The sequence below is a fragment of the Thalassophryne amazonica genome, chromosome 20 (genome assembly GCF_902500255.1).
Source record: "Thalassophryne amazonica chromosome 20, fThaAma1.1, whole genome shotgun sequence".
NCBI lineage: Eukaryota > Metazoa > Chordata > Actinopteri > Batrachoidiformes > Batrachoididae > Thalassophryne > Thalassophryne amazonica.
Window position 1 is genome coordinate 27,572,871 of NC_047122.1, and position 19,760 is coordinate 27,592,630.

At 41.2% G+C, this 19,760-nt stretch overlaps 1 protein-coding gene across 1 annotated transcript; it reads right to left on the reverse strand.

Annotated features, from left to right (window-relative positions):
- Positions 1–4,551: 4,551 nt before the first annotated feature.
- Positions 4,552–18,992, reverse strand: LOC117502276 (zinc finger protein 658B-like). The gene is made up of 4 exons (XM_034161325.1): positions 18,888–18,992; positions 9,874–10,518; positions 7,056–7,703; positions 4,552–6,292 (listed from the first exon to the last, which is right to left on the reverse strand). The coding sequence occupies exons 1-4, from the start codon at positions 18,949–18,951 to the stop codon at positions 5,556–5,558; spliced, it is 2,094 nt and encodes a 697-aa protein (XP_034017216.1). The 5' UTR covers positions 18,952–18,992; the 3' UTR covers positions 4,552–5,555.
- Positions 18,993–19,760: the final 768 nt, after the last annotated feature.

Consider the following 19,760-nt stretch of genomic DNA (forward strand, 5'->3'; position numbering starts at 1 on the left):
AATTCTTGAAAGGGTAGTTGTAAACAGCTAACTGATCATCTGCAGAGGAATGGTCTATTTGAAGAGTTTCAGTCAGGTTTTAGAATTCATCATAGTACAGAAACAGCATTAGTGAAGGTTACAAATGATCTTCTTATGGCCTCAGACAGTGGACTCGTCTCTGTGCTTGTTCTGTTGGACCTCAGTGCTGCTTTTGATACTGTTGACCATAAAATTTTATTACAGAGATTAGAGCATGCCATAGGTATTAAAGGCACTGCGCTGCGGTGGTTTGAATCATATTTGTCTAATAGATTACAATTTGTTCATGTAAATGGGGAATCTTCTTCACAGACTAAAGTTAATTATGGAGTTCCACAAGGTTCTGTGTTAGGACCAATTTTATTCACTTTATACATGCTTCCCTTAGGCAGTATTATTAGACGGTATTGCTTAAATTTTCATTGTTACGCAGATGATACCCAGCTTTATCTATCCATGAAGCCAGAGGACACACACCAATTAGCTAAACTGCAGGATTGTCTTACAGACATAAAGACATGGATGACCTCTAATTTCCTGCTTTTAAACTCAGATAAAACTGAAGTTATTGTACTTGGCCCCACAAATCTTAGAAACATGGTGTCTAACCAGATCCTTACTCTGGATGGCATTACCCTGACCTCTAGTAATACTGTGAGAAATCTTGGAGTCATTTTTGATCAGGATATGTCATTCAAAGCGCATATTAAACAAATATGTAGGACTGCTTTTTTGCATTTACGCAATATCTCTAAAATCAGAAAGGTCTTGTCTCAGAGTGATGCTGAAAAACGAATTCATGCATTTATTTCCTCTAGGCTGGACTATTGTAATTCATTATTATCAGGTTGTCCTAAAAGTTCCCTAAAAAGCCTTCAGTTAATTCAAAATGCTGCAGCTAGAGTACTGACGGGGACTAGGAGAGCATATCTCACCCATATTGGCCTCTCTTCATTGGCTTCCTGTTAATTCTAGAATAGAATTTAAAATTCTTCTTCTTACTTATAAGGTTTTGAATAATCAGGTCCCATCTTATCTTAGGGACCTCGTAGTACCATATCACCCCAATAGAGCGCTTCGCTCTCAGACTGCAGGCTTACTTGTAGTTCCTAGGGTTTGTAAGAGTAGAATGGGAGGCAGAGCCTTCAGCTTTCAGGCTCCTCTCCTGTGGAACCAGCTCCCAATTCAGATCAGGGAGACAGACACCCTCTCTACTTTTAAGATTAGGCTTAAAACTTTCCTTTTTGCTAAAGCTTATAGTTAGGGCTGGATCAGGTGATCCTGAACCATCCCTTAGTTATGCTGCTATAGACGTAGACTGCTGGGGGGTTCCCATGATGCACTGTTTCTTTCTCTTTTTGCTCTGTATGCACCACTCTGCATTTAATCATTAGTGATCGATCTCTGCTCCCCTCCACAGCATGTCTTTTTCCTGGTTCTCTCCCTCAGCCCCAACCAGTCCCAGCAGAAGACTGCCCCTCCCTGAGCCTGGTTCTGCTGGAGGTTTCTTCCTGTTAAAAGGGAGTTTTTCCTTCCCACTGTAGCCAAGTGCTTGCTCACAGGGGGTCGTTTTGACCGTTGGGGTTTTACATAATTATTGTATGGCCTTGCCTTACAATATAAAGCGCCTTGGGGCAACTGTTTGTTGTGATTTGGCGCTATATAAAAAAATTGATTGATTGATAGTCAAACCAGGTCTACATCATGCATACCTTAGATCACACCTGGGAGTCAGAACCCTTTTTAAAGTTGGGGGAACAATATTGAGTTGGGGGTCTGGGGGACCAAATTGCAGCATTTTCTAGAAAGATGCTGCAATTTGGTGCATCCCCGTGCATTTTAACAGAGATATACCCCAATGTTAACTTGACTACAAATTAGGGTTTGGGATATAAGATCTGCAGTCGTAGCAAAATATCTAACACAATTTTACAAAATAAGTAATTAAAGTAAGTGTAATTCATCACTTAACAGTGTGTAATTCTCTTTGTGAAGAAAAAAAAAATACATAATACAATATTCTACAATCAAAACATTAAAGAACAGATTACCCATCTTATAGTCAATGTCATTCATTAAACTCAGTCCATATTAATAACAAACAGACTTTCAGAATATTACTCCCTTAGGGAGTACTGGACTGTCTTATGAAGTAATATAAAATAATGTCATAATAAAAATGACATATTTTATAACCCTGTATTTGAAAAAAGAAGGTAATTCCTGTTATTTCTTAAGAATATTAGACTGAATAAATCAATGCAGTATATTTGTGTTTGTTAAAAAATAAGGAAAAAGGTTAATTCATATCATATACTCTCTACATTCATACCACAATAGCCCTGTTCCTTTTCTGTATACTTTGTAATTCTCTGTAATATTATATAGTTTGTATAGTCATCTTCTATCTGTCCCTCGGTTCCTGAGACTACAAAGACACACCATTTATTAGGTAATCCTAAAAAGCAAATAGACAAAACAGGAAAAAAATGTAAAGGTTACTAACATTTAATCACATTTTAGTTAAATAATTTGCTTGTAAAGTGCCTCCATAAGCTCACCTTCACTAACATTCTCGTTGCTTGTGTTCTTTTATGGTTTTGTCTTTTTATTGTGTTTTTAAATTTTGAACTCGATTTTCTGTTTTTATTATGCTGTGTGAAGCACTTTGAGGCGATCTCATTGTGAATTGGCGCTATATAAATTAATAAATTTGATTTGACCAGATGAGGGACCAGAACCTGGACCAGCACCTCCTGCTTTGTCTGAAACTAAAGGCCATGGGGTTCATAATGTTAATATTACACTCTGATAATACATTTTTGTATTGTAAAAGTTTAACCTATTTGTGCGTTTGCATGTATTTTTGTAGGCAGGCGAGTGTGCAACTGGACTGTGGTCATATTATGTCCCACAGCAGGCTAATGCATGTTTTTTCTGTCAAAAATGTATTTAATGCCAGTTTTTTGTGGGCCCCCTCCCATGCTCAGGGCCCTGGGTACATAGTACCCTTTACTCCCCCAGTCCGACGACCCTGACGACATATACAGTGCCCTCCAAAAGTATGGGAACAAACTGGTATTTCACATTTTAATTTGTTTAGGCCATTTAAAATAATAAAAAATAAATAAAATTCTAAAATTATCATCCTTAAACTCAAACTGAAAGCAAATCTTTACAATTTGATAGAAATTAATTAAAAATATAAAAGCCAAGATGATGGGTTGCATTAGTAATGGACCATTTTAGTATAATACCTGTAAATAATCAGGTTTATTGACAGTTTTCTTCAGACAAGTCACGGGATGGACACATGAACATTTCCAATATGACTTTGTATCAATTATTAAGAAATACAAACAGTATGGGACTCTATGGTAAATCTGTGTGGAGTAGAAAGTTCTCAAAAACTGACTGTGCAAGAAGGAGAAGAGTGAGAAAAGCCAAGGCACCCAGACAACCCGGAAGAAGTTATAGGCTGTGATTGGAGAGATTGTGCATAGTGCATGCTTTGCATTTTGTATCCATGGTTATACAGCTTCTTAATGAAGTGGTATAGAGGATTTTCTTAAAAATTAGACCTGAAAGTTCAGCTACAATTTGCCAGAAGGCACACCTGAGATGCAAGCCTAGATTTGGTGTTTTGGTGAAAGAAAACAAGACAAGTTCTGTCATCCAGTGTGTAGAGATGATACCTATCTCCTCTCCCAGATTGAAATAAAGATTATTTGTAATACCAGAACATCTCCACCTGCCTGGAGGACCTCAGCCAATGCCACAAATCTCTGGAGCTGTACCTGCCCCCAGTTTTTCCTTCAGACTTCCACCTTGAGATCCAGAGGTTCACATAACTGATAAGCAGATCTGATACCAGAACTCTGGGATCAAATATGTCCAACATCCCAGCAATAGGATCAGCTTCATACAACAGCTCAATAATAAATTAAACATTTGTCTAAAAATCAAGTGTAACAGCACTCATGCTGCTCTGTCTTCACCATGTTGGTTTAAATACGTTTTTCTGTCGAAATTAAGCTCAACGCTTTTTTTTTGTGTGTATAGTGGTGCTGTTGGCTAGAGCTTCATCCTCTGGAGGATCAACTCCCCTTTGATAATTGCCAACAGCACTGCTATACTCAAAATTTCTGAGGAGAACTCTGTTGAGTTGCTGCAAGCGACTGTTTCAAGTACAAATGGAGGCCATTTCCTGCAACTTCAGCCTTTAGTCTTCACTAAATATACAACTTAATAGAAATAAGAAAATCTCCAACACCAAGTTCTCCTTATGATAGAATGTTATTTATTGCACAATACATAACAATCTACACTCTAAATATACTAAAACAGCTCTGGAATTCACTTAATTAGACCATGATAAGGGGAGGTGATGGTCTAGTGATTAAGCATAGGGCTTTGGACCAGAGGATCCTGGGTTCAAATCCCAGCCTGACCTGGAAAATCACTAAGGACCCTTGGGCAAGGTCCTTAATCCCCTGGTTGCTCCCGGTGTGTAGTGGGCACCTTGCATGGCAGCAGCCTCACATCGGGGTGAATGTGAGGCATTGATGTGTGAAGCGCTTTGAGCGTCTGATGCAGATGGAAAAGCGCTATGTAAATGCTGTCCATTTACCATTTGATATACTTTTACCTTTTACATGTAACGTTAGACAGATATTCAAAGCCTCGACCTTCCAGAATCAGTAACTTCAAAGTGAATCAGCATTTTAAATCAAATGACACCTCTTTCCAAACGTTGTAATACAGACAACAAACTACAACTAACCGAACCCCCCAGTACAGCCAGAGGGAGCTCATTTATGTGTGATGTGAGTTTGGTTGCACTACAAGCAATAAATAAGTTATTGAGATTTTATTTGTATTCATTACAAAAAAAAAATCCCTAAAATTATATAATAGTATATTTTTCCAATCTTAGTGCTGCAGTACAACCAGAGGGACTTCAATGATCTGCTTCAGCAGAGAGCCGCAGCAAATCCCACAACACACACATGGAGCGGAGGATATTATTATATCTTCCTTTACATGAGGGACTATAACTTCATTTTAGGAACCGGCAAATATTAATGGATATTAATGGTCCAGTCCACTCCAGAGAACCACATCATGTGCTATGAATGAATAAAAACTCCTGTGTGAAACGGTGGTCAATTCTCGTTTCTGCCCGCAACAGTAGAAAAGAGTCCCATTTACCAACTTTAATCAGTAGAAAGATGAGTCACAATTAACAGGTGAGTCAACACTCAATGTAAATAAATGATCATTTTCCCACTACACACCCCCAAAAACAACGTAAAGGCCCAAATGCAGCATAATTTTTTTCAGACAGCAGCATAATGGCCATTACGCTGTTATAACACTAGTGAGAATCCTAGACTTTGACGAAGGTTGATGATGCAAATAAAAAAACATTGCAAGATGGCACCACAGTATAATGGCGCTATGATGAGACTATCACGGCATGGTACTGTTATTCCATTGTCTGAGGAGAACCCAACAAAAAGAACAAACCTCTGTCAGCAAGGGACAAAGTTACTGACATGGACACACTTATGGTTTTTGAAATGTTCCTTTCTGCTGAATTCTTTCCTACAAACATTGCATCTGAAGAGTTTTTCTCCCGTGTGGACCATTAGGTGTCGGGTCAAATTTGTTTTGTGAGTACAACTTTTTCCACAAAATGGACAACTGTAGGGTTTCTCTCCTGTGTGAATTCGGATGTGCATGTTAAGGTTGGTCTTTTGGCCAAATCTTTTCCCACAGTCAGCACAACTGAATGGTTTCTCTCCTGTGTGAGTTCTCATGTGTCTTTTCAAATGCCCTTTGTGGCCAAAAGTCTTCTTGCACTCGGAACAGCTCAGCATCTTCTCACCAGCATTAAATCTACTGTCAGAGTCTTGGCTAAAAGACTTTAGACCTGATTCAGGGTATCCGGCCTCCTTACAGTCATCATCACTCTGATCAGTCTCAGGTTCACTACATTCTGAATCAAGGTCCTGATGTCTGACAGGAGCATGTGGATGTGGGTCCTTGTCTGGATCTGGTCCATCACTAAAGTGGCTTGTTGGAGGCTCTGCCCCTCTGTTACCCTCAGAGTGATGAAGCGCTTCATCAACATCCTTCTTCACAATGACACCTGTCAATGGGAACTCCTGTTCCTCATTATGGTGTAGGGGAACCGGCTTCTTCAGCCTGAAGCTCCAGTCCTGCTGATCATGAACTTTGCACTTGCCCAAAAACATCTGCTGATGGCCTGCAGGGACAATAAAGCCATGGAAAACAGTGAGTTTATGAAAACAGAACAAAAGCCTAACTTTTGGTATTGAACAAATGTTGGTTATGTCATTGGTTATGCAAATATAGGCCAAAAGATCATGTGTACTCGAAGGAAGCCAAAATTCAACGGCTTGATGGAAAACAGTGAGTTTATGAAAACAGAACAAAAGTTAAAATCACCTGAGCCCTCAGGGACCTCTGCTGGATTTTAGAATTTGAGCTACAATCTCCTTTACAGTCCCAGTGTGCCAGCCAAAGAAGATAAGTTTTATGCTTCTGAAACGGGAAGTCTGTTTGCTGATCTGAGACCTGTACTGACATGGTATTTATTTAAATACCAAACTATGTCCCATTGGTCTGCACTGAAAAAGCTGAGGACTCTCCTAGACTATGACCTGATATTTCCCATTTCAACTTCTAGTCCTCGGGGAAAAGTATTGAACAAATCAGTCAGGAGTTGGATTTATGGAATACTGCTAGAGCTCCTTTGGGATTCCAGAGCTTCACTGAAACATTGCTGACAAAGAGCTCTTATTTGTCCTGTTAACTAATTTAAAACAAACTAAAAGTGATGTTTCAAGGCTAATGGTGGATGGCACGTGTTTATTTCCATTTTGACTAATCTTTGCGCATATAATAAAAACAGAATCTCCTTGGGAGGATGTAACAACTCCAGCAGCCACACTGGCTCAAATATTTAATCATCTCTACCAGATACTGAGCAGCTAAATGTTTCCCACCTGTATGAGTCCTCATGTGATTCTTCACGTTGTTGGAACAGTCTGAAGTTCTGTCAGGAGGATCTGGTCCTGGAGGACTATCTGGATGTGACCTTGTGCATAGTTGTCTTCCACAGTCTTTTTGAGTTTGAATTTGGTGATGCTGCTTGACACGCTGATGCTGTTTCAGTGTTTCACACCATGTGAAGACTTTGTCATAAGTACAGAACCTGGATGGTTTTGTCACAGTATGTAGCATGTGTGGATCCAGATGTTCTTCTGACAAAATACATGTCCGACAGACTGAACATGATGTCTGTCTTCTTCCTATACACAGATTCTGTCCTAACATATTATCCTCGTTGTAAGGACTCATCCCCCCGACTTCTTCACTGAAGCAGTATTCTTTATGTTTCATTGTTTTCAAAGGTGAGTGACGCTCTCTGGTCTCCTTCCAGAAGTCACTGTCCACACTACAGCAATCATCTGTCTGTGGCTCCACACAGTCCCCTGGTTTCTTTTCTTCTTTATCAACATTACCATAATTCTTTACAGGAATTCGGATCAGTGGAAACTCCTCCCTTTCCTCTTTAATATGGGAACAATATGGCTCCTCCTGATTCAGACTGGCAGAAAACTTGCTTTTACCCACAATCCACTGCTGCAGGTCTGCAGGCAGAAAAAAAGACAAAAATAATTTAACAAGTATCAAAATAAAAGGGTGGATGATGACACCACTGTGTAGAAAATATAAAGTGTGTCCAGAAAGTATTCACATCGCTTCACCTTTTATTCCAAAATGGAGTAAATTTTTTCCCTCAAAATTCTACTCACAACACCCCATAATGACAACATGAAAAAGTTCTCTTTTTAAATTTTTGTAAGTTTATAAAAAAAAAAAATAATAATAATAATAAAAAAAAAATCATATGTACAGTACTCATACCCTTTGCTCAATACTTTGTTGATGCACCTTTGGCAGCAATTACAGTCTAAGTCTCCTTGAATATGATGCCACAAGCTTGGTGCACCGATATTTGGGCAGTTTTGCCCATTCATCTTTGCAGCACCTCTCAAGCTCCATCCAGTTGGATGGGGAGCGCCGGTGCACAGCCATTTTCAGATCTCTCCAGATGTTTATTTGGATTCAGGTCTGAGCTCTGGTTGGGCCCCTCAAGGACATTCACAGAGTTGTTCTGAAGCCACTTCTTTGATATCTTGGCTGTGTGCCAAGGGTCATTGTCTTGCTGAAAGATGAACCGCTGCCCCAGGCTGAAGTCAAGTGCGCTCTGGAGCAGGTTTTCATCCAGGATGTGTCTGTACATTGCTGCATTCATCTTTCCCTCATATCCTGACTCATCTCCCAGTTCCTGCTGCTGAAAAACATCCCCACAGCATGATGCTGCCACCACCATGCTTCATTGTAGGAATGGTGCCTGATTTCCTCCAAACATGACACCTGGCATTCACGCCAAAGAGTTAAATCTTTGTCTCATCAGATCAGAGAATTTTGTTTCTCATGGTCTGAGAGTCCTTCAGGTGCCTTTTGGCAAACTCCAGGCAGGTTGCCATGTGCCTTTTACTAAGGAGTGGCTTCCATCTGGCCACTCTACCATAAAGACCGGATTGGTGGATTGCTGCAGAGATGGTCGTCCTCCTGGAAGGTTCTCCTCTCTCCACAGAGGAATGCTGGAGCTCTGACAGCGTGACCATCGGGTTCTTGGTCACCTCCCTGACTCATATGTTTCTCCCCGATTGCTGTTTAGATGGGCGGCCAGCTCTGGGAAGAGTCCTGAGGGATCCGAACTTCTACCATTGATGGATGATGGAAGCCGCTGTGCTCACTGGGACCTTCAAATAGCCCACAGGCGGCTTGGGGTCCCATGTGCCCCCCCCCACAGCTTGACTTCTTTGACATGTTGTTATGTATATAGGTCTACTGCATCAGAAAAATCATGTTAACATCAAATAAAGTGGTACAAAATATGCATTTGAGCCGAATATCTTGTGTGACCCCACTGAAAGAACGTACCGAAAAAAACAGGATTAGGGGAAATGAAATTGATCGGTCCTCACACACTCATTTTAATATCTGGGCAAATTTGTTGCGATTTGAAAGGTCTTGAGGTCCCCTAACTTTTGGTATTGAATAAATGTTGGTTGTGTCATTGGTTATGCAAATATAGGCTAAAAAATCATGTGTACTCGAAGGAAGCCAAAATTCAATGGCTTGAAGGAAAACAATGAGTTTATGAAAACAGAACAAAAGTTAAATGACCTGAGCCCTCAGGGACCTCTGCTGGATTTTAGAATTTGAGCTACAATCTCCTTTACAGTCCCAGTGTGCCATCCTAATAAGTTTTATGCTTCTGAAACTGGAACAGCCTGTTTGCTGATCTGACACCTGTACTGACGTGGTATTTATTTAAAAACCAAACTATGTCCCACTGGTCTGCACTGAAAAAGCTAAGGACTATCCTAGACTATGACCTGCTATTTCCCATTTCCACTTCTAGTCCTCAGGCAAACTATTGAACAAGCCAGTCAGGAGCTGGATTTATGGATTACTGCTAGAACTCCTTCGGGATTCCAGAGCTTCACTGAAACATTGCTGACAAAGGGCTCTTATTTGCCTTGTTAAATAATTTAAAACAAACTAAAAGTGATGTTTCAACACAAGGCTAATGGTGGATGACACGTGTTTATTTCCATTTCGAATAATCTCGGTGCATATAATAAAAACAGAATCTCCTTGGGGGGATGTAACAACTCCAGCAGCCATACTGGCTCAAACATGTAATCATCTCTACCAGATACTGAGCGGCTAAATGTTTCCCACCTGTATGAGTCCTCATGCGATTATTCACGTTGCTGGAACAGTCTGAAGTTCTGTCAGGAGGATCTGGTCCTGGAGGACTATCTGGATGTGACCTTGTGCATAGTTGTCTTCCACAGTCTTTTTGAGTTTGAATTTGGTGATGCTGCTTGACACGCTGATGATGTTTCAGTGTTTCACACCATGTGAAGACTCTGTCACAAGTACAGAACCTGGATGGTTTTGTCACAGTATGTAGCATGTGTGGATCCAGATGTTCTGACAAAATACATGTCCGACAGACTGAACATGATGTCTGTCTTCTTCCTGTACACAGATTCTGTCCTAACATATTATCCTCGTTGTAAGGACTCATCCCCCCGACTTCTTCACTGAAGCAGTATTCTTTATGTTTCATTGTTTTCAAAGGTGAGTGACGCTCTCTGGTCTCCTTCCAGAAGTCACTGTCCACACTACAGCAATCATCTGTCTGTGGCTCCACACAGTCCCCTGGTTTCTTTTCTTCTTTATCAACATTACCATCATTCTTTACAGGAATTTGGATCAGTGGAAACTCCTCCCTTTCCTCTTTAATAAGTGAACAATCTGGCTCCTCCTGATTCAGACTGGCAGGAAACTTGCTTTTACCCACAATCCACTGCTGCCAGTCTGCAGGCAGAAAAAAAAAAAAAGAGACAAAAATAATTTAACAAGTATCAAAATAAAAGGGTGGATGATGACACCACTGTGTGGAAAATATAAAGTGCGTCCGGAAAGTATTCACAACACTTCACTTTTTACTCCAAAATGCAGTAAATGTTTTTCCCCTCAAAATTCTACTCGCAACATCTCATAATGACAACATGAAAAAAATTCTCTTTTTAATTTTTTGTAAGTTTATTTAAAAAAAAAAAACAAAAAAAAAATCACATGTACAGTACTCACACCCTTTGCTCAATACTTTGTTGATGCACCTTTGGCAGCAATTACAGCCTCAAGTCTCCCTGAATATGGTGCCAAAAGCTTGCTGCACCTATCTTTGGACAGTTTTGCCCATTCATCTTTGCAGCATCTGGCCACTCTACCATACAGACCTGATTGGTGGATTGCTGCAGAGATGGTTGTCCTCCTGGAAAGTTCTCCTCTCTCCACAGAGAAATGCTGGAGCTCTGACAGTGACCATCGGGTTCTTGGTCACCTCCCTGACTCATATGTTTCTCCCCGATTGCTCAGTTTAGATGGGCGGCCAGCTCTGGGAAGAGTCCTGGGGGATCCGAACTTCTAACATTTATCAATGACGGAAGCCACTGTGCTCACTGGGACCTTCAAATAGCCCAAAGGCTTCTTGGGGTCCCATGCACACACACCCCCCCCCCCCCCAGCTTGACTTGTTTGACATGTTATGTATATAGGTCTACAGCATCAGAAAAATTATGTTAACATCAAATAAAGTGGTACAAATATGCATTTGAGCCGAATATCTTGTGTGACCCCACTGAAAGAACATACTGAAAAAATAGGATTAGGGGAAATGAAACTGATCAGTCCACACACACTTACCATTTTAATATCTGGACAAATTTGTTGCGATTTGAAATTGGGTCTTTTGACTTGAGGTCCCCTAACTTTTGGTATTGAATAAATGTTGGTTGTGTCATTGGTTATGCAAATATAGGCCAAATGATCATGCGTACTCGAAGGAAGTCAAAATTCACCAGCATTCCAACTTAAAATGCTGTTGTAGCCAAACTGGTTGGAGATTTTCAACCAAACTTTCAGATGTTTTAAGGTAGGCACCAATAATGTTTTTGACTGTGTACAATTTAAGAGGGCTGTCACACTTTCGAAGATTAACCCCTTTGCTCCTATGATGCAGATGCACTATACCGTTTTTGCACTTATGTCCAAAAAAGTGTCGTTCCTGGCCCTTGCAGGAAACATCTTGAAAAATGATGCCCACAACAGCTTTAATTTTATTTTTTGGTGTCTTCCCATCACTGCTGAACATTATTTATCTATTCTCACTTTTTATTTCAATACAAAAAGATGGTGAAAGCCCAATTTTCTACAGCAATTCATACTGGACACCAGTAGTTGCAGCGCTGCCCTCTCATCTAAGGTGATGAATTTGGACTTCCTTCAAGTACACGTGAGCTTTGCATTTTGTATCTCCAGTTTACGCCTTCATGATGAAGTGGTACAGAGGAGGATTTTCTTAAAAAGAAGACATGTGGTGGTTTCCTCACTCTTCTTCTTGCACAGTCACTCAATTTTTGAGAACTATCTACTCTATGCAGTTTTAGCACAGAGTCCCATACTGTTTGTATTTCTTCATAATTTTTGTAAATAAAGTCTAAGTCATATTCAGTGGCAGCTTTATCATCAGAAAGCCTCATCCACAACTACCACAAAAGACTCCAAGCTGTCATTGATATTAAAGGGGGCAATACACTGTATTAAGAACAGGGGTATGTAAACTTTTGTTCAGGGTCATTTGGGTAGTTTCTGTTGTTATTATGATTTTAAAAGAGTAAACACAGTTGTTTGACAATAAACAGTGTCACCCAACCACTAACCATAAGTTTAAAAAATGGTTTGTGTTATCATTCATATTCTCTGAAAAATGGCCAAAGAAACCCCCAAAAATTATGCCAAGGTATGTAAACTTTGAATGAATGAATGAATGAATAAAGCCTTTATTGTCATTGTACATATACATACAATGAAATTTGTCCTCTGCACTTAACCCATCCTAGTTAGTTTGATGTAATCCAACCACTTGGAGCAGTGGGCAACCACAGTCTAGCGCCCGGGGAAATTTTTAAGCACAATTGTAGATTCCTGACCAATGATCATGAACTGCAACCCTGATCTGATCCTGTGATTCTGTGCTATGAACCTTGAGCTAGTGGTTAAGGCGTTGGGCTTGAGACCAGAAGATCCTCGGTTCAAATCCCAGCCTGACTGGAAAATCACTAAGGGCCCTTGGGCAAGGTCTTTAATCCCCTATTGCTCCCGGTGCGTAGTGAGCACCTTGTAGTGATGGGATGAACAACACTGGTGCGTCAGCACTGTGCCAAGCACACAAGAGCGAAACCCCGTATTGGTGCGTGTATTACTTTAAGAAAAAAATCACGCGACCGATACAGGAACTGTGTTGTTCGGCTGCGCCGCGCCAAATTGTGTTTATAAGGAAACAAATTGTATCGACATGTTGCGGATTTGTTGGATGGAGTTTTGCTGTTGGATTTTTGCTTGTCCTCACCTTGTTCCACTGACTTCATGGATCGTTCAAAGACGTTTCCCCAGTCTGGAATAATTTTGATCTTTTGATGCCAAATAAGGTAAATCTTTTTCTCCTTTGGGCATTGTTTACTGTTATTTTTCCAATTAGATATATTTGTACTCCTTTACAATACTGGAAAAATAACCAGAAAACATATCCACACCTTTATTAACTCACACTGAAATGTTTATGCTCACCATCTTCATCTGTACCCTGTGAAAGAGTTTTTTCTAAGGCAGGGGAACTGGTGTGTAAGAGGAGAAATCTTGCCTTGGAGCAAAGACACTTCAGAAACCTTTGTTCCTCAATAAAAATGCATAAATGAATCTATTTTTAGGGCCCGAGTAGGCAACGTCCTACGAGGACCCTATTGTAATTGCTCTGTTTATTATTATTATTATTATTTATTATTCTTTACACTTTTAAAATCCAAATTTCGGCCCTTTCCCATGCTCAAAAACTCACAAACTTTGCAGCGTGGTCCGGTCACATCCGAAATTTGATATTTTGGGGGTCGCGCACAAGATCGCAGCAAAATCGCAAAATAGGGCCCCCTAGAAATTTTCAAAAACCCCTCCGCATTGGGCTTTTTTCATCGTAGCCTCACGAAATTCGGTACACATATTTACCATGCCAGGACGCACAAAAAAGTCTCTTACTGTCATGGTGAAATATCGACAGGAAGTCGGCCATTTTCATTTAAAGTTTCGCTTTTGAGCAAATTTTTGCCATTTTTGACCATTTCCACTACTTACATTTGAATGAACTCGTCCTAGGGATTTCATCCGATCGTCTTCAAATTTCGGTCAACATCATCACAACACAATGGTGATCAAAAGTTATCAAAAGATTCTAATTAAGTCAAAGGGCGTGGCTGCTAGGGGTCGTCAAACTTTGGCGAGCTTTTTGGAACATGCCATTTCACTTCGAACGGCTGTCACGCCCACATACTTTATCGTAGATCCTTCAAACTTGCTGGACACGATGACGGCTTTGCCCTGAACGTCTACATATCTTACGTTCCCACCTCCGCCATAGCGCCCCCGGTAGTGGTGGGAAATGTGCTATTTTTACCTTAAGAGGTCCTGATGTCACATACTTAACCCAATCAACTTCATTCCACTTCTAAAACATGCAGAACAAGTTGGTGAACGTAGGCGATGAACGCCGTGAAGTTATGAGTAACGGCATCCGTGTGGCGGCGTGCTGAATATTGCCCATTCGCCATGAAATTACGTTCTTCCTTTTGACTGCTTTAATTTTGTCACATCATCATGAAAATTGATACACAGGTCGAGCACGACAACCTCTTACAATTCATAGGGGCGTCGCCCATGGGCGGGGCAAAATGCCTCAATAGCACCCCCTTGAAACTTTCAAAAATCCCTCCCCATAGGGGTTTTTTTGGAGTAGGGACATGAAAATTGGTACACGTGTGACTTGCATAGACGTACAAAAAAGTCTCTTGCACCATGGGTCTATTCCAAACAGGAAGTCGGCCATTTTGAATTTTCTTGTCATTTTGCCATGATTTCCACACGTTGTATTTGAACAAACTCTTCCTAGGGATTTTGTCCAATGCACTTCAAATTTATTTAACAGCATCCAGAGATGATACTGACCAAAAGTTTTCGAAAGCTTTTCTCTATGTTGAATGGTGTGGCCGCTATGGTGCCGCCATTTTGACCCTTCGCCATGGAACATCAAGTCATGATAACTCCTTCATGCTTTGCCTGATTGACTTGAAACTTCACATGTATGATGACGGGTGGCCCCTCAACACACCTGGCCCCTCTGTTTGTACACTGAGCGCCCCCTAGTGGATGAACCATCAACATGTCATAACTCCTTCATGCATTGTGTGATTTGCTTGAAATTTGAACTGTGGGATGAGTGGTTGCCCCTGTACGCACATGCCCACATCTGGTCACAAGAGAACACACTGGCCTGGGTAGGCGGTCGCGCAGAACGAGGGCCCGTATATGACTGTTTGCAGTCCTAGTTAGTCTTTTATTTTGTATGCTTTAACACTTAAGTTAACAAATTTCCATACATAAGTTACAAATTTTAACTCTGAATTTTATTACAAATTTGCTATATTTTACAAACCAACTCAGTTTAGCATTTACACAAACAGGGTTTTAAGCAAATTTTAAACTCTTCTCATGAACAGCTTAACTCGACACACAAATTGAGCACGAGATTATGGAATGATGAGATCATATTTTACTGGCGATTAACTATTTCACAGGTTGATGTTGGGTTTGCAGTATGTTAGCTTTTTCATCTTATTTTCATTTTATAACTACTGCAGGGGTCACTATTGAGTGACCAACACAGTGTCAATACAGTGCTGACACAGTTTGTGTAGTGTGTCAATACACTCCTTGAGGTATCATCATCCCATCACTAGCGCCTTGTATGGCAGCACCCTCACACTGGGGTGAATGTGAGGCATTATTTGTAAAGCGCTTTGAGCGTTTGATGCAGATGAAAAAGCGCTATAGAAATGCAGTCCATTTACCATTTTATCTATTATCCTGATCCACTATCCTGAGCTATTCTTCTGATCTGATATCATACGAGGGCTGTCAATAAAGTATAGGTCCTTTTTATTTTTTTCAAAAACTATATGGATTTCATTCATATGTTTTTACGTCAGACATGCTTGAACCCTCATGCGCATGCGTGAGTTTTTCCACGCCTGTCGGTGATGTCATTCGCCTGTGAGCACTCCTTGTGGGAGGAGTCGTCCAGCCCCTCGTCGGAATTCCTTTGTCTGAGAAGTTGCTGAGAGACTGGCGCTTTCTTTGATCAAATTTTTTTCTAAACCTGTGAGGCACATCGAAGTGGACACGGTTCGAAAAACTAAGCTGGTTTTCAGTGAAAATTTTAACAGCTGATGAGAGATTTTGAGGTGATACTGTCGCTTTAAGGACTTCCCACGGTGCGAGACGTCGCGCAGCACTCTCAGGCGCCGTCATCAGCCTGTTTCAAGCTGAAAACCTCCACATTTCAGGCTCTATTAATCCAGGATGTCGTGAGAGAACAGAAGTTTCAGAAGAAGTCGGTTTCAGCATTTTATCCGGATATTCCACTGTTAAAGGAGATTTTTTTAATGAAAGACGTGCGGACGGGTCCGTGCGGACGGGTCCGCGCGTCGGGACGCAGCCGGCGCGGCGGCACAGGAAAAACACCTCCGTGTTGATAACCATTTGTAAAATCCAGGCGGCTTTTGATGGCTTTCAGTGGAGTGAGTATATGAGAAATTGTTTAACAGCTGGACATGTTCCGACTTGTCCTTAAGGCTTCCAACAGAGGTGTTTTTCCTGTGGCGGAGCGTCGCAGCGGCTGCGAGCCGACGCTGCAATCCGCCCGCACGTCTTTCATTAAAAAAATCTCCTTTAACAGTGGAATAGCCGGATAAAATGCTGAAACCGACTTCTTCTGAAACTTCTCTGTTCTCTCACGACATCCTGGATCAATAGAGCCTGAAATGTGGAGGTTTTCAGCTTGAAACAGGCTGACGATGGCGCCTGAGAGCCCTGCGCGACATCTCGCACCGTGGGAAGTCCTTAAAGTGACAGTATCACCTCAAAATCTCTCATCAGCCGTTAAAATTTTCACCGAAAACCAGCTTAATTTTTCGAACCGTGTCCACTTCGATGTGTCTCACAGGTTTAGAAAAAATTTTGATCAAACACAGTGCCAGTCTCTCAGCAACTTCTCAGACAAAGGAATTCCGACAAGGGGCTGGACGACTCCTCGCACAAGGAGTGCTCACAGGCGAATGACGTCATCGACAGGCGTGGAAAAACTCACGCATGCGCACGAGGGTTCAAGCATGTCTGACGTAAAAACATATGAATGAAATCCATATAGTTTTTGAAAAAAATAATAAGGACCTATACTTTATTGACAGACCTCGTAAGCTGTAATCCTCCTCCTATGAACTTTCTCCAAAAACATTCAGGGTCTGGTCATCAAAGAATTCTCACGTTCCCTTGTGGGTCCATGTCTGCAGACGGACTGGAAACCACATTAATGAGGAACTCCGTCCATGTGTAATCCTTTGTCTTTCACCGGAGCTATCTCTGGCCAACAGGTTTAGCTAACGCTAGCTGTGTTTTTAACACAGGTGCTAGCTGTAGCTAAGGCAGAGAGAGCTAACATTAGCATCTTTTTTTTTTTTAAATAGGTATGGTTGGGCCTACGTCACTTCTGCGTAGTTAAGGCCGCCATTTTGGGCCGCCACTGAAAACAAACTGTACACGCACTCACAACCATTGTTGATATTGTCGTCTTTACTGCTGTTTATTTGCAAAGGCCTGTCGATTTGGTCATGCCAAATGGCGTAGGTACAGTTGGACATCCGGGTCCCTGATGTGCGCACACATAGCAACACGCATAGTAACCAGTGAGCCGCTGTCACGCTCATTTCTTACTTGACGTTCATCAAGCTCGCATCGTTCTGCCACATTTTTCTACTTAATATACACCAGTTTTCACAAGGAATGCCATGATCGTGTGCGGCAGTACTAGTGCGTCAAAGGTCGCTGAACGCTACAGCTGCAGCCAAAGCAGAAATGTGAAGCATCTCGACCAGAGGGCCTCATTGGCCTGGGGCCCTCATTGGCCTGGCGAAGTCAAAGCTTCATTTCGGCTCACCTCCTGCAGCTGCCTCTCTTGGTGAACCTGCTACAGCAGTAACCTCACCCAGAGAGTTCCTGCCTCCAGCTGACCTCAGTGACCATGAAGACTCGCCTTGTCCAACGTCACATGATTATGTTAACATGGAACAGGTGTCCTAAAAGGAAGAGTTGGAACGCCTGAAAGTGGAGAACTCACAGCTGAAGACAGAATGCGTTCCTGCGAGCTGAGCAGAATGAGGAGAGAAGCAGAATGTGGCACTTTGGGAGCTCGAAAAAAAAGGCACTTTTTGATCTTTTAACTTATCGTGGTTGGTACAGCCAACTGCAACACACGATCGTGGCATTCTCTGTGAAAACTGGTGTATATTAAGTAGAAAAAGCCATGGCAGAACACTGCGAGCATGATGGACATCAAGTAAGAAATGAGTGTGACAGCGGTTTGTTTTCAGCAGCTCGCTGGTTACTATGTGCGTTGCTATGTGCGTGGGCATCAGGGACCCGGATGTCCGACTGTACCTATACAGGAGCTAGCTGTACCAACAGGTTTTAGCAAGCACTAGCTTTGTTTTTTTGTTTTGGCAGAAGCTAGCTGTAGCTACCAAGTTTTTAGCCAATGTTTGCCTTTTTGTGCAAAAGTTAGCTGTGGCAAACGGGTTTTAGCTAATATTAACCATTTTTAGCAGGGGCTAACAAGTATTTAGCTCATATTAACCCTTTTTAGCTAATATTTGTCCTTTAAAACAGGAGCTAGCTGTGACTAACAGGGTTTTAGTTCATATCAACTTTGGTTTTTAGCAGGATCTAGCCATGGCTCACAGATTTAAGGTGTTTTTTGTTTTGTTCCCCCAGTTAACAGGTTTTTGTTGAACAGTACCTAGTGGCTTCCAAATTTTTAGCTAATATATCAGGTTTGTTTTTTAGCAGGAACTAGCTGTGTATAACACGTTTTAGGTAACGTTAACTTGTTAAAAAAGCAGGAAGTAGCAGCAGCTAACAGGATTTGGCCAGTGTTACCTGTTTTTAAACAAAACTAACTGTAACTACTGTTAGCTTAGCATGTTCAGCAGTAAAATGTTCCCAACAGTAAAGAGAAAACAGACCTCTCGGCTGGGTCACTTCATCTTTTAAAACCACGTGCTGCATTTTACGATGGCTCCGGATCATTCCGTCTTTTTTGTTTTTCCAAAACTCTACTGTGACGCTTTTTGTGCTTTTGTTCAGCTAAACGTGTTCCTATCTTTTTGTCAACTTCACAATAAAATCGCCAGCCTCATTTCTTCAGACAGATTAAAGTGTAAAATAAATTGTATGATATAAACATGAATTTTGTGTTGTTATTTAACAAGGCAGTCTTGTCGCTGAGACATTAAAATGTTTTTTTCTATTTCCTTCGTTTCTTCGATTATTTTATTTTGAAGCGTTTCCTTAAATTATTAGTTGATTTGTTGTTTAATTGACAGTTAAAAATCTAACAAAAGCACTAAAACATTCACAAATTAGGCTTTTGGAGAACGACGACATCCGGAACCATCGTGAAATGCAGAATGGTTTTAAAACATGAAATGACGCAGCGAAGAGGACTGTGTTCTGCTACTGCTGGACATGATCATGCTAACCTAACGGTAGCCACAGCTACCTCCTGCTAAACTCGGTTTGAGTTCATTAATATACAAATATGAACATGCCAAACTATAGACATTTTTGAGAAACAACTACTTACCTTCACATAAAAGATAAAAAATTGCTTGCGAAAATCTATCCTTAAACGGCCATAAACGCATTACTGCCACCTGCTGGACCGGAGTGGACGAAAGTAGGTGACAGTATAAACAAAACAAAAATAAAAGACGAGGGCAGCACGGTGGATTAGTGGTTAGCACTGTTGCCTCACAGCGAGAAGGTTGTGGGTTCGATTCTGGACGTCCGTCGCAAGGGTCGATTCCCGTGGCCTTTCTGTGTGGAGTTTGCATGTT

Coding starts and splice junctions, on each gene's coding strand:
- LOC117502276 (XM_034161325.1), bottom strand. CDS start 18,951: ATGATCCGGAGCCATCGTAAAATGCAGCACGTGGTTTTAAAAGATGAA. Junction 10,519..18,887: donor TGAAGTGACCCAGCCGAGAG/GTCTGTTTTCTC, acceptor TTCTGCCTGCAG/ACTGGCAGCAGTGGATTGTG. Junction 6,293..7,055: donor TCACATGAGGACTCATACAG/GTGGGAAACATT, acceptor TTGTCCCTGCAG/GCCATCAGCAGATGTTTTTG.